This window comes from Phodopus roborovskii, unplaced genomic scaffold (genome assembly GCF_943737965.1).
Source record: "Phodopus roborovskii unplaced genomic scaffold, PHOROB, whole genome shotgun sequence".
In the NCBI taxonomy this organism is placed as follows: domain Eukaryota; kingdom Metazoa; phylum Chordata; class Mammalia; order Rodentia; family Cricetidae; genus Phodopus; species Phodopus roborovskii.
The window spans coordinates 56,663,973-56,688,232 of record NW_026126480.1 but is presented as its reverse complement, the minus strand read 5'-3'; the positions used below and the strand labels follow the sequence as shown (position 1 = coordinate 56,688,232).

The 24,260-nt window shown below is 48.3% G+C and overlaps 1 protein-coding gene across 1 annotated transcript; it reads right to left on the bottom strand.

The window, feature by feature from the left end:
- Positions 1-6,705: 6,705 nt before the first annotated feature.
- Positions 6,706-23,674, bottom strand: Slc22a8 (solute carrier family 22 member 8). Its single transcript, XM_051193868.1, has 11 exons — positions 23,539-23,674; positions 22,451-22,807; positions 12,418-12,521; positions 11,784-11,938; positions 11,106-11,274; positions 9,282-9,405; positions 8,987-9,102; positions 7,929-8,143; positions 7,485-7,593; positions 7,145-7,348; positions 6,706-7,058 (listed from the first exon to the last, which is right to left on the bottom strand). Exons 2-11 carry the CDS (start codon positions 22,781-22,783, stop codon positions 6,965-6,967), a joined length of 1,623 nt encoding a protein of 540 aa, XP_051049825.1. The 5' UTR covers positions 22,784-22,807; positions 23,539-23,674; the 3' UTR covers positions 6,706-6,964.
- Between the last annotated feature and the right edge of the window lie 586 nt (positions 23,675-24,260).

Below are 24,260 nucleotides of genomic sequence, written 5' to 3'. Positions count from 1 at the left end.
TGCTGCCTTTGCAGCTGAGTGGCTCCTGGAGCTGGAACGGAGCCGGCTCTGTGTCGGGACAGCAGGCTGGTGGACCGCCCCTCCTTTCTCTCTCCCCTGGTTCTGGCCCTCCCTTGCCCTCTCCTCTTTTCTTCACTTCGGGGGTCTGGACAGCTCAGCTTTCAGGGTCTGCTGGAGCCCTGACTCTTACGCAGGCAGCTTTTAATCTTTGGCCTGAAGATAATGAGTTAAAGAGTGACTTGGTTGGTGTCAGGAGGATTTTAACCCTGTGAGTATCCCTGATGTCAGTGGAATTTCTCCAAGAGGGTATAAAGGGCAGGAGGGGCTAGTTGAGACTGAGTGGATTCACAGGGGGCTGCTATCTGGGCACCTGGATGCAGAAAGGGACAAGGTGGGACCTTCTGTCTTTCCTCTGCTGAGGAGTCTGAGCTGGGAAATGTGGTTTCTGTGGACAACATAGTCTGTTTTTGGGAATAACACCAGAGACAATATGGCAAGTCCGGTTGAATCCGAACTCCAGTATAGCCCTAATATTGCACAGATCATGTTTAGATCCAGAATTATGTGTTGATTTGAAATCTAGATCTGACTGAGAATCTTATATTCTTATTTGCTAAGTTGAGTAACCCTGATCTTTGGTCTTTCAAGAGTCCCCTCTTGCTGGACCATGGCTCTGTGCAACTGTAAGAAACAACAGTAGTCATGGGGACCAAAGGCAAAATCAGACATAATGGGGGACCACTCTTCTGGGTCTCAGTTTTCACCTTCTTGATTATTCTTTTTTATTTGCTTTTAAAGACAGGGTCTCACGTAGCTCAGGGTGGCCTCCAGGTCAATGCACAGCCAAGGCTGGTCTTGAATGCCTCCTCCTGGCCCCATCACCTAAGTGTTGGGATTTCAAATGCACACCACCACACTGCTTACCTTAATTTTTTTTTTTTTCTGAGACAGGATTTCTCTGTGTAGCCTTAGCTATCTTGGAATTTGCTCTGTAGACCAGGCTGGTCTTGAATTCAGACAACCACTTGCCTCTGCCTCCTGAGTGCTGGGATTAAAGGTGCCTGTCACCACTGCCTGCCTACATTAATCTATCTATCTATCTATCTATCTATCTATCTATCTATCTATCTATCTATCTATCCATCTATCTATCCATCTATCTATCTATGGTGTGTGTGTGTGTGTGTGTGTGTGTGTGTGTGTGTGTGTGTTTGCACACCCCCCTGTGCCACAACTTATGCATGGAGGTCTGAGGATAACTTGTAGAAGTGGGTCCTCTCCTTCCATTATGTGGGCTTTGGGGATTGAACTCAGGTCATCAGGCTTGGCAGCAAGTGCCTTTACCTGCCAAGCTGTGTCACTGGCCACTGTTTCCTTCTTTGTCTTGATTCAAAATTTCCCTTTGCTGTGTTTTTTATTTCTAAAAAATACCTTACTTTATTTCACACATATGGGTGTTCTGCCTGCATGTGTATCTGTGCACCATATTCATACCCACAGACAGGGTCAGATTCCTTGGAGCATTACAGACAATTGTGAGCCACTACGTAGGTGCTGGGAATTGAACCAGGGTCCTATGCAAGAGCAGACCATGCTTCTAACCACTAAGCCACCTCTTTATCCCCCTCTTCTGTTTTTTTTGTTTTTGTTTTTAAACAGTGAGCATGAACTAAATTATTTTTAGCCACAAGTCTGGGACCTAACTTGAATTCCTCCAATAGTTTTTGGCTCCTGAACCTTGGTTACTCAAAATCAGAGCCAGTGTTGCACGCTAACTGAATGTTTCTGTCATCTGATTGGTTGGATCACAGACTTGGAAGGCTGAGGGCAGGTTGCTACTGTATGGCTTTGATTTATAAGGTGCATCTGGTGTAAAACATTGAATCCCAGAGTCAGGCCTCTTGCCATATTCTCAGGCTGTGTGACCAGGAGCAGGTTATTAACTCCAGTGTATCTCAGTGCCCTTGCTTGCAAGACGGGTGGTTTTCATGTCTCCTTTATTTTGTTCCCAGAGGGTAAATAAGCCAACACAGGTAATGAGTTTAAAGAAACCTTTATCCAAGTATGGGGATCCTGAGCAGGGGGATTGAGTTCAGGAGTTCAAAATCAGCTTGGGTGGGAGGATAGTAGCTCAAGCTTAGTCTTGGCTACATAGTGAGTTTGATGGTACTCTAGACTACATGAGACCTTTTTGTCTGTTTGTTTGTTTTCTCAAGACAGGGCTTCTCTGTGTAGCCCTGTCTGTCCTGGCCTCAAACTCCTTGAGATCCTTCTGCCTTTGCCTTCTGAGTGCCTGGACTGAAGGCATGAACTACCAACCACCTGGCTATGAGACTCTGTTTTAAAAAACTTCCCACCAGGAAAGAAGGCCAGATACTATGCTTATGAAAACTGTACTTTTCTACATTAAATTGGGAGGGGGTTTATTGTCTACTTAGGCCCTCAGGCACATGAGGGATTAGAGTAGGGTCTTAACTTCAAAGCTAGCTCCCTCCTCCTCCTCCAACAGGGTTTCATTATATGTGCCAGGCTGGCACAGGTTTCAAACTCATGGTTCTCTGATCTCAGCCTTCCAAGTACTGAGATCATAGGCCTGGAGCCACTGTGTGTGGCTAAAAGCTGAACCCTTAACTGTGGCCCTAGAGGTGTTCACTGCCACGCTAAAGGGGTTTTGGAGATGAGCTAACTTTGTATAGAGAAGAGGCCCAGAGGAGGTTGTAATTCATCCCAGCCTTTCCCTCCCAGTATGTGTTGATTCTAGTTTGGGCTCAATGGGTGTCCAGATGCCTGATACATTCTCCAGGCCAAGGTATATAAGAACCTGTGGCCTGGGGAGGCTAGGACAGCTGGACAAACAGCTTAGAGGCTGTGGGGTCAGTTTCCTGCCAAGACTTAGTGCTCTTGTAGGGAAGTAGGTGGAATGCTGAGGGTAGTGGGCTGACCTCCTGCAAGCACCCTCCCTTTCTACACTTGTGCCGAATCCTTCTCTGGATAAGAACTTCTCTCTGAGCGCCTGTCTTACTTAGAGTCACTACTGCTGTGATAGACACTATGACCAAAGCAACTTAGGGAGGAAAGGACTGATTTGCTTTACACTTCCACATCATAGTCCATCGCTTAAGGCAATCAGGACAGGAAATTCAAACAGGGCAGGATCCTGTAAGCAGGGGTGATGCAGAGGCCATGGAGTGGTGATGCTTACTGGCTTACACCTCATGGCTTGTTCATTCTGCTTTCTTATAAGCACCCAGGACCACCAGCCTAGGGGTGGCCCTACCCACAGTGGTCTGCATCCGCACCCATCAATTAGTCTTATGGAGGCATTTTCTTAATAGAGCTTCCCTCCTCTCTGATGACCATAGCTTGTATCAAGTTGACATACACTAGCTAGCGCAGCTCCTGCCCAGCTCCACGTCTGGCTGAATCTATAAAAGCCTCTGCTGGGGACTCCAGGAACTGAACTGTGGCAAGATCCCAGGATTTTCCGATCTGGGGACTGTCCCTTGTTGACCTCGTGGGTCACTAAAAATTCAGGATGGGTTGCCTCTGTGCTAAATGGATCATTGGCTCAAATTTCAGTTGTGCTCAGGGGGAGGGCATCAGCTTTGGGGATCTGGCAGAAATGTACTTCTCTTCTCAGAACCACATGCCACTAGAACCGAGAGCCATCACTCAGGTGAGAAGATCTGGTGACGGGGATTAGGAGATCGAGCCCAGACAGGAGCAGTGTTGCCCATGATCACACTGCAAGCCTTGAACACGGCTCTTTAGGCTTCTTTGTTCTCTTTGCTGTGTGAGTCACTGTCACATAGGTTAGATGTTCTGGAATAAGTGCTGACTTTGTGTGACTATAGTCTGTTAAGTCAATGGGATTCAAAGTGTGGGACTACATGTGATTTTTATTACTTTGTGACACCTTTCAAATAAATAATTTACAGATCAAAGAAGACACTTTGGCTCAGATCATGTTCTGGAAGCATGGGGTTGAAGTGACCTGGAGAGTTCAGAAGACTCCAGCTGCTTGCCAGTATCTGAGCCGGAAATTTCAGAACCAAAGTGAACCTTGTGCCTTGTTCCTGGCTACACCAACCAGCAGGCAGTATAAGCCCACCCGAAACTACTGTTTAAAAGCCAGCCGTGAGCTGAGTACCTGCCTAACATGCAGCAAACTCTGAATTCCTAGAACCACATAACATGGGGCATTGTGACACACAACTAATCCTAGCACTAAGAATGGTGGAAGCTGGAGATCCGAAATTCAAGGTCATCTTCAGTTGGCTACTCAGCCCATCAGAGGCCAAACTGGGCTACATGAGACCCCGTCTCGATAAAACAGCAAAACCTCACAAACCAGATATGAGATCATTCATCCATGAGGTGACCCAGAGGGTGCTCCATATTGGGTGGCAATTCACTGATCTAGTTGTCCCTGCTCAGGGACAGACAGAAGGGAATAGAGGAAGCATGGAGGGCTGAGGAACAGCGGCAATGGAGAGAAGGCAGAATGGAGTTTCGTGTTTCACTGTGAATCTTAAGTATGGAAAGAGCTTTCTTTCTTTCTTTCCCTCATTATGTGTCTGCAAGAAACACCTTGGAACAGTGCAGAAAGGGTCATGGCTAAGACAGTCCAGAAGCCATCCTGAATCCCGAGTCCCCATCCCGATAGATGGGGAAAAGGTGGAGGACAGTGATTCACACTGAGCCCAGTTCTTCTCTGTCTGGTGGAGATCCAGTTCAATTAAGGGGAGGCATTGCTGGCCTGATTGTCGGCTTAGCTTAGGCACCAGGGTTGGAACCCCATCAGTAGACATCAAGTTCTGAGTGGAGCCCTGATAGCCTCACCATAGAAGTCAGGTCTCCATGGTCAGTGTACCAGCCCCAAATTTACTAAGAGTAAATGACAGTTTCCCATGAGGCTGGATGACATGGGACCTGGGGAGGGTAGCAGAGGGACCCTTCTGCCCTTTTGCTCCCTCCCCTCTCCTCCCTCCTCTTTGCTTTCTTTCTCAGACTTACTCCCCTACTTCCTATTTTCTTGACTATCCTATCCAATAAACCACTTTCTGTCAAATCCTTGCCTTGGGGCCTGCTTCTGGGGAAATCTACACCAAGATACAACTGAGATCACAATTCATTGTACGATTAGTAGGGCATGTAACCCAGACTTTAGAGCCTCAGAAGTCCTTTGGGAGGAAGTTGCACAAGTTGAGACCCACCCCAGATGAGTTATGGGTGAGCCAAATGTAGTGGGAGTCAGACAGGGAAAGTTCAAGTGCTGAGTGAAAGGCTGGGGCAGTTAGTTTATGAGCAGAAAGAAATGAAGTGTGGCCGGATTTCAGCCTGGAAATGTGGAGTGCTAAAAACAAATTGCTGAGGCAGGTTGGGGCAGATTCTGCTGGGTCTTGAAGTTTTATCCCCGTGAGAAATCACCGAAAGGTGGAGGCAGGGTGCAATCTAATCCTTTTCATGTCTATTAAGCACCCTCTCAAATCTCTAAATACATATTCGAGAGCAGTCATTAGCCCTGTGGTTGATAATGGGAATTCATAGAGTGTGTTAGCATGTCCTTTGTGGTCACCAATGGCCTCTCTTGAGCACTTGAAAGGAGCTGATCCAAGCTGAGTGTCCTGGTTCATTGTTTTTTGTCAACTTAACACAAGTTAGGAGGAGAAGAGATTCTTAATCAGGGAAATGCCTCCATGAGACTGGCCTGTAGGTAAACTTGGGGGGGGGTATTTTCTTGATTAGTGATTGTTGTGGGAGCTTCCAGACCACTGTGGGGCCACTTCTGGGCTCCTGGGTTCTATAAGAAAGCAGGCTGAGAACGTCAGAATGAGCAAGCCAGGAAGCAGCATCCTCCATGACCTCTGCTTCAGCTCCTGCCTTGAGTTCCTGCCCTGACTCCCACAGTGATGGGGTGTGACCTGAGCGTAGTAAGATGAAGTAAACGCTTTCCTCCCTGAGTTGCTTTTGGTCATGGTGTTTTACCATAGCAGTAGAAACCCTAACAAAGGCAGGGTCTCAGGTAGGGTTCTGGAACTATTTGATTAGCTGGTCTCAGGACTACAAACCCCTGAAGAAGGGTGAAGTGTTCTGCATCTTGATGTTCTACCTTAGCTCTGAAGCAACAGTGCCTAGTGAGTACAGATCAAAACCTCAAGCTGAGAGCCCACATAAAATCTTCCTTTTAAGGTATTTTATCATGGTAATAAAAAGCTGACTAATACAGATCTCTTCTCACTCAGGAAATGGATTAGTACCCGATGGAATCACTGGAGGGAACCTGTTTTGTGGAGACACTGTAAGAAGATTCTCACCAGACACCGAAGGCCAATACCTGGACCTTGGTTGGACTTCCCAGCCTCCAGAACTATGAGCAATACATTTCTATTGTTTAGGCAATCCAGCCTGTGGTAGTCTGTTATAGCTGCACAGACAGACTAGGATACATGTATGTGTTCACAGCGGCCCAGCTTGCATGCAGCTGAATGCTCATATCTGTATGTCCAGGCAGTACAGATGGACATGTATGTGGCTACACATGGTGGCCAGCCATCTTTCTGAAGCAGCATGGCCTGAGTTCTTCATTTTGGTTTATTGAAATTTCTCACCAAGGAAGGAAAGAGCTTCTAGGGGACCTCAGGGGACATGGAGGTGGGATGATGGAGGAAAGCGGCCAATTCAGACAGGGTGGATAGTAGACTGCCAGGGTCTGGGTTGCAGGGAGGATGAATGCAGAGGTGAGTATTGGAAGCCTTGTGGCCAGAGCTCTGAGCAGGTGAGGTCTGGGTTGTGAGCTATGGAGGAGGTGGTGATGGTGGAGATACTGAACTCTCAGAAAGCTTTGTTCTAAGAGCATGGGCCCACCCAGGCTCTCCCCCAACCTCCAAGGTGCTCAAGGAGCCCTGGAAGGGAACTGCTTGGGATCCATCTCTGGAGGGCAGGGAAGGAGATTCTGTTGTTTTCAGCTGGGGTCCAATCCACCAGTCTTCAGAGGGATTGTCTGAGGTGACTTTTCTGCTTCTGACTCAGGCTTTGTTTTCTTGACTTGCCGGTGCCTAGGGGCATAGAGCTTAAGAAAAGCCTGGATCTCTGGCCTGTTTGCTCAAAGAGGAGCCCTGGGGGCCAGAGGCAGTGAACTCACCAGTCTTCTAAGTCTTCGATAGTCTCTGGCAAGGGCCGGTTGAGGGTCTCAAGCAGGAAGAAGGCAGCGCTGCCTCCCAGTACGGCCATGGTCCCAAAGATGACATTAGGGATGTAGGGCTGCACCTCACCCGTGATTTTCACCAGTGGAGCTATCATACTTCCCACTCGAGCCCATGAGTTACTAATACCCATACCTGTTTGCCTGGGAGGGTTCAGAGAAGGGATTGGCAGCCTGTGCAGAGGGCTTTTAAAGGACAGTCCTGGGAGCCCTGGGCAGAGGGCAGGAAGAGATTGCTACAGTTCCATCTGTTAGCCCCTCACCCAGGTGCATCACCTACCTGACAACTGTGGGGTAGAGTTCACTTGTGTAGAGGAAGAGGCAGCTGAAGGAGCCAGACAGGCATCCTTTCCCAAATACAGCCAGTGCTGTTCTCACGAGCGGCATTTCTGCATGGGAAGGGGTTGGAGGGTGGGCCTCGGTGTTGATGAGCACCTGAATGTTCTCCTCCCTTAGCAGACTTTGTCTCCCTTTGTGTTTGATTGCCCAGCAGCTCATACGAAAAGGGACAGGTGAGTAATAACCCATCTGCTGCTCCTAATGCTTTGTTGTATAGGCAGGCCAATTGGGTTGTTTTCTAGGAAAGTAACCTGAGCCCCACAAAAAGGAGGGATCTGTTTAAAGCCAACACAGTGAATTGGAGGAGGGATAACAAAGCTGGAATTCACTTTCCAGCCTGTGCTAGCTTCTTCCAGAGAGTCCTAGAGTAGTCTCAACCCCTCACCTGAAGACACAAAGTTGAGTCCCAAGATGGCGCCTCCTGCCAGGAGCAGGAGGAAGCCTTGGGTGATGCGCCGGCCTAGATAACTTATGGAGAGGATTGTGATGAACTTGGCTGGGATGTCAACCCCACCAAAGATGATCTGGAGTATGTAGATGTTGACTCCAAATTCTTCTACCCCCATAGCCAAACTGTAGTAGGCAAAACCAGTAGAAAACCTGACAGACATATAGGCATTGGTCAGCACTTGCAGCCAAGCTGAGATCTCTTCCCACAACTATTCTTGAGTTACCAAGATGATAAATAGTTTTTGTGTGTGTGTGTGTGTGTGTGTGTGTGTGTGTGTGTTAGATATAGCCGATTGATATAGGCTGCTAGAGTACAGTTGAGTTTTGTAAGACTGTGTCTGAGCTCAATGAAAAGTGCTGGGATTGATTGGTTATGTCTTGCATGGTCATGGTCTAGGGTGTTCATGGCAAAGGTGCCCAAGATTGGCTCCATAGAATAACAGGACTGGAGGGACTCTCAGAGACTAGAGGAGGCAGGAAATGATGTTTTTGTTCAGTAGAAGTGTAATATCCAGAGAGGCAGAGGTGAAACTCAAGCTGTGAACAGTGTGAACATAATTTCTCCTTCTGTCTCAGAATTATGGCAAAATGTGGGGCAAACTAGATCCTGGGGAAGACTAGGATGGAAAATGGTCTCACCAACCAGGTCACAAAAGGGCTCTGGGGAAGATGTAGGATCAGTCAGAAGAGGGAAACTTGGCAGATACATAATTGCTTCCTGCAAGTCTGCAGCCTGCAGGGTCAGCTCTGCTCTGCGTGGTTTCAGAGGACAGAGCTAAACGTTCCGTCACCAGGATGTGCACTGAAGGGTCTAGAGCACCTGCCCTGTGTGGGGTAGTGTGGCCTCAGAGGGAAGCAGGGACTTCTGGGACAGGAGCTCCCAGGAGGTGTTCCCTTGATTTCTCTTGCAGGTACACTAGACTTTGTCCTGATGGACACCTCCTTGTTCATCAACCCTGTGCAGGGCATGGATAGGGTGAGGTGGCAGGTTACCAGGCCAGGGAGAGACAGAAGGTTACACGGCGCAGGATGGATACCCGGAACAAGTCAGATAAGCCATATTTGATCTTGACTGAGTCGATGTCTTTCTGCAGGTTGAACTTCAGTTCCTTGGGACATAAGAGAAGGAGGGTTGCTGTTATTGGGCCCAGCTGGCTGGAGGGAAGGAGGTTCAAGTCTAGTTGTTCCAGAGGATGCATTGGGGAACAGAAGGAATAAAAGTCAAGGAAATAGAGGTCAGAGAGGGCAGACACATGGTCCTGCCCTAACTATAACCCTCCCCACCTACCTCCATGGTGATACTTTCCCCCTCCTCCTTCTTGCCATTGAAGGTAGCCACCTGTTGGAGTGTCTTCAGGGCCTTTGAGAACTTTCCAGATAGAACCAGCCAGCGAATGGACTCTGGTACCCACCTGGGGGGGGGCAGAGTCAAAACATAGTGGCTCCTGGTCTAGAATCCCTTTTGAGACATCTGCATCCAAGGCCATAGGATAGGAGGCCAAGAAACACGAGGTGCCTATTGCATTTTCTATGGAGCTTCACATTGGGCCATCTTTGTACATGGGTTGCCTCTAGTTAGCACAAATTCCAAGATTCTGTTCCCCCCTCTCCTAAAACAGCCTTCCAATGCTTCCAAACCTAGATTGCTGGTTGTTGCTGGATATCTTCCTTAGCTAAGAGCCCCAAGGACTGGACTAAGCTAGGTGGAATGGGGAAAGGATGGCATGCCTGAGGCTGGACATCTGGGGGAGGGCATTTGCTTCTACTTCCCTAGCCTTCCTTGGCCTGGATTCCTTCAGAGTCTTTGGAGGGTGGATTTGGTAGCTGGCCTCAGACCCCTGATGCCAGTTTTTTTGAGTCTGTTGCTCATAGACTTACAGCATCCATTTCTGTCTTGATAGTCCCATGAGTCTGGTCTCACTGAGACTGTGAGGGAGGTTTTCTCATGCGCATGGCTGAGCCTAGGGCTCCAGCTTTGTCTCCCCGAGAATAATGGCAGCAATGGCTCCCAGTCGAGAAGGCTTCCAGTAGGTCAGCCCCACAAAACTTAGGGTAACCAGCAACATCATCCTCATCTTATCTAGAAAAATCTTGAGGCTTCTTAGGATGGGTGAGACCTGCCCCAGTTACAGGGAAAAGGGCACTGAGCTCTCAGCTGTACTCTGCTGACTGTCTGTCCCCTTTGTCCCCCAACTCGGACGGCTCCCACCCCAGGCTGTGCACATGTTCCTGCTCCCACTCTCTGACAGTTCTATGTTCATTTCCAAGGTGACGTTCCATCTCAAGTCTGTGCTTTTCCCTGTAACCTCCCCTGTGCCTCAGTTTCCCCATCTCTGGGTAGGGACAATAATGCTCCCATCAAAAAGAGATGCAACAACACTAATTAAGAGTCTAGAATGGGGCATTATGCATAATTACAAATAGTTACTCCACAGTTTCACTGTTTTTCCTCAGAATGTTTGTGACTTCTAGCACTTGGGCTTCAACAATGAGTTATGCAGGCTAATTTTCTGTCTCTCTGTGTGGATTTGGGTTCCACAGGTCGGTAAGAATGAGACCTCTGCACACTCTGTCTCTCCCACCTCCCTTCTCATAGGTTCCTAGGCTGGGGCTCCACTCCAGACATTCTTCTATGCTTATGCTTTACATCTGAAAACCTCCCAGTTCTGTAGAAACTCTTTTCCAAATGTCTTTCGTAATCCCGCCCCCCCCCCCAGCATCCTCTAGCCTGCATAGACCTCTCCCTTCTGTCCTCCTTCTCACCACGTGGGTCTGTATTTTCTGGGCCATTTCCCCCCACGAGCAGAACTTTAGGTAGGCCTGCCAGCCCCACAGACACCTTCTCCCTGGATTTCTGTGCTCATGATGGACCAGCCCCCTCCTATCTTTCTCAACTCATGCCCCTTCTCCATCTGCGGGCATCTCTCAGTGCTTCCAACACCTGCCCTCTCCTGCAGCATGCCGCAGTACCTGTAACTGCTCCACACTGGAGGGCCTTCCTTGACTCTGGCACAAGGGCGCTGGGGACAGATGGTGCTGGATATTAGGCATGGAGCTTTTATTTGTCCCTGGTGGAATTGGGTAGAGAGGAGAACAGAAGAGGGCCACATACCAGGATAACAGGGAGAAGATGAAGAAGGGAACAGATGTTGTTAACTGTAGCCAGCGCCACTGAGGAATGGCATAGGCCATGCCGGACAGAATGAACTGGCCAATGGTGTAGCAGTACCCAATTGATGTTGATGAGATGGCCCGCATCGAGGTGGGTACCCATTCCACATCTGTGAGAGGAGCCCAAGGACCAGATTAGGGTCTTATCAGGCCCCAGGCACCTCCCTGTGAATTGGTACCAACTTCTGCCTCCCAGTAGCTACCTGACTTCATCTGATCTCAAGGATTTAATTATCACCATTTTGCAAATATTGCACCTGAAACTCAAGGACATAGGACTCAAATCTGGGCTTCTCTCCTCCCCAGTTCTCTGTTAATATGTCTCTTCACTGGCAAGCAACTTCCCTTGCTTTGTACCTCAACTTCATCATCTGTACAACAGATATAATATCACTCATTTCTAGGTATGCACTCAATAGGATCATATGTTGAGCAGAGTACCCTGACTCAAGGCAAATCCTACAGCTTCATAACTGCTGTCATTATGTTTGTGATTGTTGTGAAATTCAAAAGGGGCTTGAGAAACTAAAGGTAGCCCTCTGTGCTGAATCTAACCCACTCTGTCAGCTTTGGCCAGTGCTCTCAAAGCCTTTCTGCTCAGGCCCCCACTGTGGCTCACTCAAGATAACGGTGCTCAGACTAATGCCTGAGATGCTGAAGCCACACAGGAATCGGAAGATCGTATAGATGGAGAGGTTGGGGCTGAATGCAGCACCCGAGCCACTGGCTGCCAGAATTAGGTAGCTCCAGGTCAGGATGGGCTTGCGGCCAAACCTGCAACTCAGAAGAGAGGAAGAGCCAGGTTAGCTACTGTGTATCTGCCAGATTGAGTGACTTTGCAGGCTTTGGGGCAAAGGGCTGAAGACAACCCCCAATCCTCTCTCAAGGACCAGGTGGAGCATATAACTCCCTTACCAGACAGAGCCTTGCTGTTAATTGCTGTTTTTCAGCAAGTTTGCAGTAGGAACATTGAGTTAATGAGTTATTTCTTCTGCCTCAGCTTAGCTGACTGAGCAGAGGTCATGTATCTCTAAGCAGTCCACCTTCCCCAGCTTTACACTATGTAGTCACAATCACACTGGGTCTGAAAACTTTGGTTGAGAGGCCAGAAGATTCGAATGAGGGTTTTGGGATAATTGGTAATTGCCCCGAGGGGACCATACTTCTTACCTCTCCCAGTGTTTGCTTCTGTGGATACAAGGGCAGCACAGAGTTAGGAGGGGATGCACATGGAGTGTGCTCCCAAGCCTCACCTGTCTGACAGTTCTCCAAACACAGGCCCTCCAACCAGTACGCCTGCCATGAAGAGCGACTGAGCCATCTCCTTCAGTTTGTTGGAACTGCACACCAAGTCCCACTGCACAAGATCAAGATAGGGCCTTGCCAGTTCAACACAGTCCAGTGCCCCCAGCCATGCTCACCCTGGACCTACACACACACACACACACTCACTCACTCACTCATGCACACACACACATGCCTTGGTTTCCCCGAGCTTGGTCTTTTACTCCCAGGCACCAATTTCTTCTGTCTGTGGGGTTCCTTATGTCCTTGGCCCATGATTGTGTGCTGACAACATTCCTCAACTGTGTGACCTGTTGTATAGTTTACAAAGTCTGCTTAGCTGCCCCATTGACCTCTGACCTCAGCCTCTTCCACTGGAAGCCCATCTGTGTCCTGCAGCTTCCAGTCTTCCTCCTCCTTTCCCCCACATTTCCAAGGCCAGGCCCTCCTCCGGCATCCTTGACCTCTCCTCTTAAAGTTTACTCTTTTGGCCCCTCCCTCCCCTTCCCTCCCTTCCCCTCCCCTCCCCTCCCTCCTCTCCCTCCCTTCCTCCTTCCTCCTTTGCTTTCTCTCCTATCCCTTCTCCATCTGTTTCCCATAAATGTCCCTTTCTACACTCCCTGAAGTCTCGTGAATGAGAAACTACCCTTGCTGTCACCTACCCTCTCCACTCATTTCTCAGTTCTGTCCTGGCCAACACACTGAAGCCACGCTCTCCAAAGCTCCCCACAGCTTCTTTGTCACCCGCACTAAGATCCTCTGCACCCTGACCTGGCTTAGCCCTTGGTGGCTTCCCTCCACCTGGCTCTCCTCTTGCTTTTTGACCCCCCACCCCCACCCCAACCCCCTGGCTTCTTTCTTCCTGCCTCGACCCTTTAGCTTCTCCAGGGCTCCCTCTGGATCCTTCTCTTCATCTTCTTTCCCCAGACATGGCTACCTGTTCGTAGGGTTGAGATTACTCTTTATGCCGAAGAGCCCAAATCCATTTCTGCAGCCCAGCCTCCCTTCTGGCTTTCAGACCATGGGGTCTGCGGTCTACTTGAAAACACTACCTGGATGATATCCCAGAACATCCCAGACTTAACAGGGTTTGTCATTCCACTCTTTGTAAGGTCCTCCACACATAAAATTTTACTTTTAAAATTTACGTGGCTTTGAATTGATAAACCCTAGTTATACGTGTGGAGAATCGTGCCTTGTTTTTGATATACTAGCAAAGAATAAATGGTGCTACAGAAACCCGTCCATCGCCTTTCCTGCTTTGTATTTCTTGTGGTGACACATTTAAAGTTTCTTCTTTTAGTTGTTTTGATATGCAGTTCATTACGAGGCCTGTAGTAACCATGTTGTGCAACAGAACTCAGAGCTTATTCTTCCCATTCAGCTACAGCTGTGATCTATTGATGGGTAGTTTTCCTGTGCCCACTCCGCGCCAATCTCCTCAATTCCCTGCCTCTGACAAACTTGATTCTATACTTCTAAGAACTCCATATGTAAGAGGCATGCTGGTGTCCCCTTTTGACTCCTCCCCCCTCTCCTGCCCTGTAGAGGACATGCTGCCCTTGTGCTTACAGATAGGCACTAGGGAAACCAGGAATGTTAAACATGCCGGGTTGTTTCTTCAAAAAAGACATGTGTAATCTGTTTTCCAGCCAGAATGCTGGGAATGTATGTAATTAATAGCCTGGTGACCTGTGCTGTCTGTAGCTCCAGGCCACACCTGATTCTCCCAGACTTTTATTTATTTAGTTTTTTGAGACAGAGTTTCTTTGTGTCACTAGCTGTCCTGAAACTCGATTTGTAGCTCAGGCTGGCCTGGAATGCAGAGATCAACCTACCTCTGCCTCCCCAGCGCTGGGATTAAAGGTGTTTGCCATCACACCTGGCTTCCCCCAGACTCTCATGAGAACCCTAGACCAGTGGTTCTCAACCTGTGGGCTGCAACCCCTTGAGGTCAAATGACCCTTTCACAAAGGTTGCATATCAGATATCCTGTATATCAGATATTTACATTATGATTCACGACAGTAGCAAAATTACAGTTATGAAGTAGCAATGAAATAATTTTATGGTTGGGGGGGGTCACCACAACATGAGAAACTATGTTAAAGGGTCACAACATTAGGAAGCTTGAGAACCACTGCTTTAGACCGTCACCTTGAGCATTGTTTCTAAGTCAATCTCTAGAACCCATCTTTACAAAAGAGATCACATGTATTTACTAAGAGTTTCAGTGCAGTGATGCCTTAAGCTTTACTGTGTATTCAAGACTGAGCTAATTGCCACCATAAAACTTTTTCAAAATTGTACTGTACTTAAATATAACTAAAATAAACTGCCCAGGGTCAGATTAGAAATTCGAACCAACACAAAACTACTGAGTCGTGTTGAAACGGACTTCTTGCCTCACTTGGATCAAAACTCTGCTGGCCCTGGTGTTTGCAGAGACCCTACCCACCTCACGGTCATCTGATCTGCAAGTTTGAATATTACACACACACATACAGACACACAGACACACACATACACAGGCACAGACACACACATACACAGGCACATACACACAGACACACAGACACACACACACAGGCACACACACACACACACACACACACACACACACGATCTCTTTACATAGCCCTGACTGTCCTGGAACTCACAGAGATCTGCCTGCCTCTGCCTACCTAGTGCTTGGATTAAAAGTGTTTATTTGTTTTTGAAACTGGATTTTTTTTCTAATTTTTAGGTTTATTTATTTTGTGTATTGGGTGTTTTGCTTGCATATGAATATGTGCGCCCCATGTGCCTCCAAAGGTAAGATGAAGATGCTGGATCCTGCCGGAATGAAGTTATGGATGGATGGTTGTGAACTGCCATGTGGATGCTGGAAACAGACATAGGTCCCCTGCAAGAGCAAGTGCTCTTAACTGCTGAGCCCATCTTCCTGTCCTTCTATTTTCATTACAATTATCTTAATATGGGCCTCACCATCTCACCTTTTAATGCACAGTGACAGCTGATGTTTACTGAGGGCTCCCTGTTCCAGGCTCTGTCCTAAGTTAAGCTTTTTTATACTTTTGCTTTGGTCAGTCCTGACTACATCCATGTTATGTCCCCATTTTACAGGCGAGGAAACAGGCTCAGCAGGTTGCTGTGGTGACAAGTGTATGACAAGTCTTTCCCAGTGACTTAAGTAGCTTTTAGGTTTCTATTTTGCTAAGAATATTCTGATTCCCTCTTGCTGGCTAGGTAAAGACATCCACTGAGACACCCCTGCTGAGAGGTTTATAAGGCCACCGAAGCTTGCTTTGGCCTGGTCAACCTGCCCACTCTAATCCCTTGCTAATCCCAGCACACATTCTTTGCTCCAGACATCCTGAATTACTTGTGTAATGAAGTGAAGAATGTTCCCTGGAAATACCTCCTAATAGTGTTTCAGAAATGGAGTGTGTGTGTGTGTGGGGGAGACCCATAGAGCCCAAGGAGTTCTTTTCTGCCTTTCTCCTCTGGAAGCAAGGTTCCAGACGTTCCAGCTAGCTTCAGGTGAGCCAACATGTCCAGTAACCCCGGTAGACATTTCTAACAGTGAAGGGGTCTACATGGTATGATGTGGCACCAAAGCAGTGGTGAGGGCATAGGAAGAGAAGGATGATGGTGCTGTTCGAGAGACTTCTGGTACTTTGTGACATGCCGTTCAGGAAAATCTAAAGGAAAGGCCTACTACTGACATAGATTAGTCCACCTCCTTCCTTCAAAGCAAAGAGCACACTTCCTGTGTAATGCTGCAGCTGTGGGGAGCCATGCAGTAAAAAGCACATTCCCTGAGTGATGCTGCGGCTGCGGGACCATGTGGTTCTTGATAAGGAGGTGGAAGAGGCATGTGGCATTTCTACCTCATTGGCTTAAGAGGGACGCCCTAGCCTGGGTTTACATGCTTTCTCCTTTCTTATGGATGGGAATAGAGATGACCGTATAGGAGCCGCACACAGATGGCAGAGCTTTGGTCAGTCTGGGTCCCTGGGTGGCCCTGCAGATCTAACCATCAGTCTGGAATGCTACTCCTTTTCAGAACTCTTACAGAAGAAACACTTCTTTACTAGTAATAGTCAAGCCATGACTTACTGTTGAAGCCTTTGTTGTAGCAACAAAAAGTTGCAGGTGAAACTGGAGTTTGTATCACCCTCCACGTCTGCATAAGAGGTTTGCATTCCAAATTCTATGAGGAAAACTGCCTCCTTTGTGAGAGGTGTGTGTGCTGGGATAGGTACTATCCCTGGGTCAGTGAGGAGAGAAACCTTCAAAACTGCAACATGACTTCCACTGGAGTAGTACCATCCTCCAGTGATATTTAGAAGCTCAGAACAAGCACTTTGTGGTTAAATATTAAAAAAGAAAAAAATACCGAACTTCAATTACACTGCAAATTGATTTCAGGAGTGATGAAGCTCATTGGAAGTAACAAGAGAATGTGGCTATGGCCACCCTGCCTAGCAATACAAACTGTGAGGTGCAGATCCGAGACCCTCAGCCATCATGGTTTAAGAGTTAGGGTAGCAAGAAGAGTGTTTGGGAAGTCTCTCAGAGGGTAAGCAGTCTGGATGATAGTTGTTTCCACAAGCCATTCAGGAGGCAGACACAATCAAATCCTACTGTATGTAGAGAAAGCAGACTCAACCAAGATTTTACCCCATATCCCCGCCCTTCAGCATGAGGGAATGAAACAGATTCTTTTCACCTGAGGGTCTTTTGGAACCAGGTAAGACCTTAGGGAATATTGCTGTAGGCCCTGTGTGTTCTCATACGCCTGATGGAACCTGTTTGGGGGTCATGAAGACCAAAGAGGACAAGCCAAGTATCTTGGGAAGTATCAAAAGAACACAAAACAACAATTTTGTTGCTTAGGAGCTAGTATTTTCCAACAGATTGTGTGTGTGTGTGTGTGTTGTGCACATTTGCATGGGTGTGCATGTTTGTGTATTTATATGTGTGTGCACACACATGTGGAAGCCAGAGGTGACTTCTCTAATTGTTCTCCACCAATTGTTTCTGGTCAGCCAAACGGGCTGTCAGTTCTGCCTCTTCCTCAGTGCTGTGATTGCAGGCTAGAACTGCTGTACCCAGCTTTTCTGGTATTTGGGATGATACTGGGATCCTCATGCTTACGTGGGAAGCACTCTACTGGCCGAGACATCTCCCATGCCCTGGGACAGATGTTTAATGTCTATGTGGTTAGAGTCCCCAGCTGTACCTGGTGCCTACTTCTTAGAGCTGTGAATGACTTAAGGGATGAGGAGCACCCAGCCCTAAATCTGGAAGCACCATGCATCCAACTTACAGCAATTGTATTATGTATTATTATTATTATCATCATCACATGTCCAATAAGGGGCATGGTTCAGGAGTTAGGTTCTTCTGGCCCACCATTACAGCTGTGCAGGCTCCTATCTGGATCTGAGCCCAGTGTCATCTATAGACTGGCAGGGATAGCACCTGACTTGCCTCTCACACAAGGGTGAAAGTGAATCTGCACACAGAGGACTCCACTGAGTGAGTGCTGGGATTTAGGGTAGTACTGCATTGCTCTATGCAAATGATCAGGAACTTTTCACATAATGGCTGCCATTGGGGTTAGGCTGTCCAGAAATGTAGGGAGGGTGAAACTCCCACGTCCTTAGATCAGAGCAGGAATGGGGCTGAACACAAGAGACAGATGGGTAAGTGTCCTGAATCTGAACAGCCTGGGGATTCGGTGATGAGGATCAGGGAGGTTAGAGATGATTGATCAGAAACCCTGCAAGGGTCCCATCTTGGGTAGAGATCACGGGCTTCTTGTAGCCTTGGAATCAGGATGGAAAGATACCAAGCTAAGAGGAAGCCCAGGGGCCTTCAAAAGGTACACTCTGCTCACTTGAGGCTGGGCCCACGCCCAGAGGGCTGTGGGATGGGTCAGTGTATGTGGCTCCAAGTTGTGTTCCTGGGAACCTAGGGGTCAGCACCCAGGGTCCCATGCTTTCCAGACATAGAAGAAAGGTCTTTGTTTCCTCTTACTAGTTAAAGTTCCTTCAGAAGAGTTCCGATTGCCTCCCTCATATGGTAGGCACAGCCTCATTTTCATTCTACCCCACCCCCAAGCAGATGGAGCCTGTATTTGCTATGGCTGAGCGAACAATGCACAGTGCCTGTGTTTGTTTTTGTTGGGTCTGGCCATTAATGTTCCAGTAGCTGGGTTGGGCAGGAGAACCTTTTTGTGGGCTTGTCATGGTTGTGTCCCTAGGGAATTACAACTTAATGCAGAGCTAAATGAGGTCTGACATGGATAAGGGTGTACCCCTGAGGACTGCTGATCCCCTCTATTTCCATCTCAAAGAATGGAATGATGACCAGAAATCGGGCTGGCATAAAGGCGAGCTGGTGCTTGACTTCCTATGAGGCCCTGTAGGTTCTGCCCTTGGTGTGGCTCCCGGAAGCCCACCTGGAAAGGAAGCTGCTTCCCAGTGGTCAGCAGTGCCTCGGTAGATGTAGGAGGAGCTTACCCTGCATTTAGCATTGTTTAAGCACCTACTGCATACCTAGTCCTGTGATGGCAGATATAGGTGGGAGAGATACTGTTCCTGACCTGAAGGAGCTACTGCAGGGCAGGGGTGGGACATTTGTGGACAAATCAGACCACCCAACTCTCTCTGTGGGATGAAGGGTGGACAGTTTCACGGATTACAAGTTAGGTTCTGTGCAGACTTAAGAAGCATGGCCTCTGGAACCCTACCTCAGGGACTTGAATTATGCATTCTACTCTTTGTGAATGTTGTACCTTGGCTAGTGACCTGTCTTTCAATTTCCTCATCGATGAAAGCAGGATAATTAAGGTGCTAAACTCCGAGGACTTTGAGGATTAAATGAACTCATACACACACCTGGATTCATCTGGTTCCTGTGAACTCATGCACACACCTGTATCCATCTGACACCTGTGAACTCATATCATGTTCCTGAGGAGACCATCTCATTATTCCTTGTGAGCCTGCTTTTTCTTCCTTCACTTCCTCCTTCTTCTCCTCTACCTTTCTACCTCCTTTTCTCTCTATTTTTCCTTTTTTTTTTTTTGTTGAGACAGGGTTTCTCTGTATTGCTTTGGAGCCTGTCCTGGACTTGATCTGTAGACCCAGCTGGCCTTGAGCTCAGAGAGATCTGCCTGCCTCTGCCTACCTAGTGCTGGGATTAAAGGCATGTGCCACCAATGCCCGGCAAAGATTTATTTATTTTTGTATTCTGTCTTCATGTCTCTCTGCAAGCCAGAAGAGGGCACCAGATCTTGTGTTGTGAGCCACCATGTGGTTGCTAGGAATTTAACTCAGGACCTCTGGAAGAACAGCCAGTGCTCTTAACCACTGAGCCATCATCTCCATCCCCCCCCCCCTTTTTTTTTCTTCTTTATTTTTGAGACAGGATCTTGCTGTATATTCCAGGGTGGACTGGAAGTATGTATCCTAGCCTGGTCTTGAGCTTTTGCCTCAGCCTCTTGAGTACAGGGATTATGGGTATGTGTCACCATGCACAGCTTTTCCTTTAGACTGTTGTTCCTTGGGTTCTGTTTCTGGAAGTGATGGATGGTGCCTTTTATACCTTTTCATCATCTTCCCAGACACATAGCAAGTGACACATACACTGAGAAACTTATGGGAATATCTTTGGTTTCCTATCTGCTCCCATGTTTGTTCAGTCCCAGATCCTCAGATTCTCATTCCCCATTCTCTTCTAGTTTCTAAACCCACCATTCCATCTATCTGTCACCTCCCTCCCAGAGTCCTCTGTGGCTTGCTACTAGCTTACCCTGCTGCTAGACTAAAACTCTCCCTATAAGCCACTTTCTATCCTGCAGAGTGAGGCTCCTCAGGTGACAGCCTCAGCCTGCCACACTCCTTGAAGGCCACCGCATCCAATGGCTCCTCATCCTTTGTTACAGAGGCCACATGTTTGCCTTAGTGACCATACCAGGTGCTCCTGCTGCCCTCTCCTGTCCCATGTCCAGTAGCCTAGGTTCTGGTCTATTCTTCAGTCTATGCATCTGAGTCTTTGCATTTGGCATTCTGGGCCTTGTATCTGGGGTGTATTGCCCGCTTGGGCTTGCTCCCTATCTTTTCTATTTTACATTCATAGAAAACGTGGCTGACTCCAACAGGCCCTTTAGGACCTCCTGGCTCCTGTGCTGGTTAGAAGCCTCTTCATTGGGTTTTCAGAATCTTAAGATTATGGAACTTTTTTTATTCCTTCCACAAATATTTATTCCTCAGAGCCCCTCCCCTGTGCCAAGTATTATTCCAGGTGCTGGGAACACAGCAGTGAATCCATGAAGACTGCACCCAACTACTAGATGCCTAAAGGGTTGCATCTGTGTTCCCTCTAAAGGTAAGCACCTGGAAGGCCAGTGTCGTCCTCAACTCTGCGGTCTCAGCATTCTGCACTATAACACTAAGATGTGCCCAATGTCTTGGATACTTGATGCATTCTGAACACTGTGATTGACATAGACCAGAAAAATAATAGATGTGACATGTCTAGGGGACATGAGGGCAGCAAATGTGCTACTCAGGGACATAGCTCTGGTGCCCAGTGCTCATGTTCAGACCCTGAGCCTGCTTATTCATGGTGTGAATCTGAGCTATCTGGGCTTCAGTCTTCCCATCTGAAAGATGGGGTTTGAATACTAATTACTTAATAGCTATAAAAAAGATCAAAAGTGTTAACATTTGCAAGGTGTTTAAAGCTGTGTCTGGCATATTACAAATGCCTATTTAGAATAAATGTTTGTTAACTACATGAATAATTATATAGATTCAAATCCCACCTCTGCCCACAGAAGGAAGTCAGGGCTGAGCCTCCATTTCCTCATCTGTGAAATGGTGATAAAGAAGCTGCATTCCTTAGGATTTCAGTAAGCCCAGCCCCATGGAGCAGCAGCCTAGGAGTGTTTGCAAGGCAAAGGTCTTCTAGTGAAGCAATGTTTGGATCATGCACTTGTGGGGCTCATAGGGTGTCCCTTTATTAGGCTTCCCTGCAATATATGGCTAAATCCTCCCTTGTTCTTTATACTCAGGGCCATTTTGCTTTAAAATCCAGCCATGAAACTGACCATGTACACTGCATTGAACAACCACTTCTCTTCCCCGAGACTGGGTGCCTCACCCTCAACAGCAACCAGACAGTATCTGCAAAGTACCCAAGAGCCCGGCAGTCAGCTGACATTCAATAAACACCAATTCCCATCCCCACATCTTCCTCCTGCCACAGTCTCCTGATTGGCCTGTCAGTTCATTGAAGGGTTTGATTCATCTCTATCTCCTAGAGAGGACAAGTGAGAGTCAGCTTCTCCAGGAAGGGTGACTGGGAAGTAAAACCATAGTGCCTGTGTGGGCCACTGATGCCCCTGGGATCTGCTCAGGAGTCTTTGGACCTCTGCTCCCTGAAATCCCTCTTCCACCCCCACCCCATGCTTTAGACAGGATGGAATGTCCCTCTTCTCCCTCCTAGCCTGGTTAACCCTTGGTGTTCCAGCCTCAGCTCCAGGGCTGCTGTGGTAGAGGGCTTCCTGCAATGGCTACCCCTTCCTGTCCCTATAACCAGTCCAGGGTGGTAGGTCACAGTCCAAGGTCACTGCATAGTGTGAGGTAAGAAGTCATTTTACACTCCACTGAAGCTACCCAACAAGCGATAACACCCCAGTAGGAGCAGGAGCTGTACATTTTTTTGAATCCCCAGAGCTCATTACTGTGCCAGCCAAAGAACAGTCTCTCTGTGGATTGTTGAAGGAACACTTGGGCTCTGAGTGTGCCATAACCAACCCGCTGAGTTCTTCTTGAGTACTGGGACCCTTCCTTTTGGCCCAGTCCTCTGCCCTCCAATCCTGGGAAGTCTAGGCCCTCCTGCCTCTCTTTCTATCCACAAGTGCTGTCGGGTGTTAAGGGAGTACCTAAGATAAGGCGACCCGAGAGAGGGTGCCAGACTTACCTCTGTCACAATGGTGTCTCTGGTGCTGTTGTAGATCCAGCCATTCAAGCATGGCTCGGTGGCCCCCTGGGTGTCATTGGGAAGACTGCCATTGGGCAGATGCACGAAACGGAGACACTTCTCAGGCTTTCCATTCGGACCCAAGGGGAGCACCCAGGGCCCTACGGAGGCGTTGGGGGGTGGGCGACAGTGGTGGGCAGGGGTGGTGGCTGTGAAGATCTGTAGCAAGTTGTGGTTGGCTATTCCAAGGATTGGGAGGGCCAGCAGGGTCACATGCAGGTACTGGAAGGGGCCCATGCTTCCAACACGGTCCAGAATCTCAGAGAAGGTCATGGCATCAGGCAAGATGAACCAAAACTGTAGGCAAGGCATCAGGCCAAGAGATGTGTGTGTGATGTGTATGTGTATAATATGTAGGCCTGTGGAGCATCATAGAACCACATGCATGAAGAATCCAGTTTCATGTATGAGCATCCATGTATGGAGCTATATCTGTGTGCATGTGTAAAGATGTGGAGGCTCTGGTGTGTGGATGCATTAGGGTGTACTCAGTTGCATGAAAGGCTATGGAATACCAATAGTGGATACACACACACACACACACACACACACACACACACACACACACAGAGAGAGAGAGAGAGAGAGAGAGAGAGAGAGAGAGAGAGATAGGTGTGGGCACAGAGGTATCTACTGTATGCATACATTTAAGATGCAGCATGAACTCTGAGTGAATGTAGGCATGTGACCCTGTGCTTATATGTTATAGGTGTGCATGCATTGGGCTGCACAGGACATATAGTAGGGACCAAGGGTCTAGAGTTGAATGTTGGTTGCATAGGCTGGAGGTGAGTGAGGGGGAGAATAATACACATTCCTGTATTGCTCCGTGTGGGCTGGGAAGGACCTCCCCAAGCTCAAAGCCTCCTTGCTGTTCCCTGGGGTGGGTCCCCTGTGCTGGAGCATCAGAAGAGTCCAAGCAGGTCACAGAAGGCACCAGGGGTTTGACCAGTCACAGTGAGGAAGCAGGGCCTGGCTTTGGGGTGTTCTTGGGTGCTAGACTTGGGGGCCTTCAATCCCTGTCTCACCTGGTGGCTGGGGCTGGGTCCAGTGGGGCTGGAGGTGGAGGTGGTGGTGGCCGTGCTCTGTCCTAGGGTCCGGCAGCCGCTGTGGTAGGACAGCTGAGCTTGAACAGGCTGTTTGTGTCTCCCCTGGGGGCCTTATATAAGGCATAAGCTGTCTCCTGGGCTAATGTTTGACTTTGTTTGGAGGATTAACATCCGGCAGTGAGAATGCTGTGCACCCACCAAGTCCAGCTCTCCAGAAAGGACTGCCTCAGCCAAGGCTGCTGGGGGTGGAGATGGGGCTGGGGAGTGGAGTGTGGCTCAGCCCAGAGGGCTGTTGGCTGCACAAAGGGCTGAGCAACCCAGGCTGCCTTTCCTAAGAGAAAAGTCTCAGAAGGGATTCTGGTCTGAGGGTTCAGGGTTCCTCTGAGTTTATATTTAGAGGACTTGGAGCCGAGAAAAACTGTTGGGAGAGGTTCTACTGTCCATGAGAGGCAGTATTCCTGCAACGTACCATCTTTTCCTGCCTGGTATCCTGAGTAGATGCATGGAGAATATTAGAGCATACCCAGACAGAAAGGCCAGAGCCCTGGTCCTTATGGTCTCAGAGATGCCATGCCTTGAGCTCCTGGGAAAGCCAGGACCACTCTTGTCTGAGTTTCAGACAAGAGTGACCATTCTTCCATCCCTCGTGGACTCCCTTGCCTTCTCCCAGCTGCTCCTCTCTGGGGACCAACTGCAATCCC

What these genes read in the sequence shown, in the direction of transcription:
- Slc22a8 (XM_051193868.1), bottom strand. Translation starts at nt 22,783, where the DNA reads ATGACCTTCTCTGAGATTCTGGACCGTGTTGGAAGCATGGGCCCCTTC. An exon ending in ATCTTCTCCCTGTTATCCTG is followed by an intron (nt 9,406 to 11,105) that starts GTATGTGGCCCT and finishes GCCCCCCCCCAG; the next exon opens with GTGGGTACCAGAGTCCATTC. An exon ending in ACTCAACTTTGTGTCTTCAG is followed by an intron (nt 7,594 to 7,928) that starts GTGAGGGGTTGA and finishes CTTCCCATGCAG; the next exon opens with AAATGCCGCTCGTGAGAACA.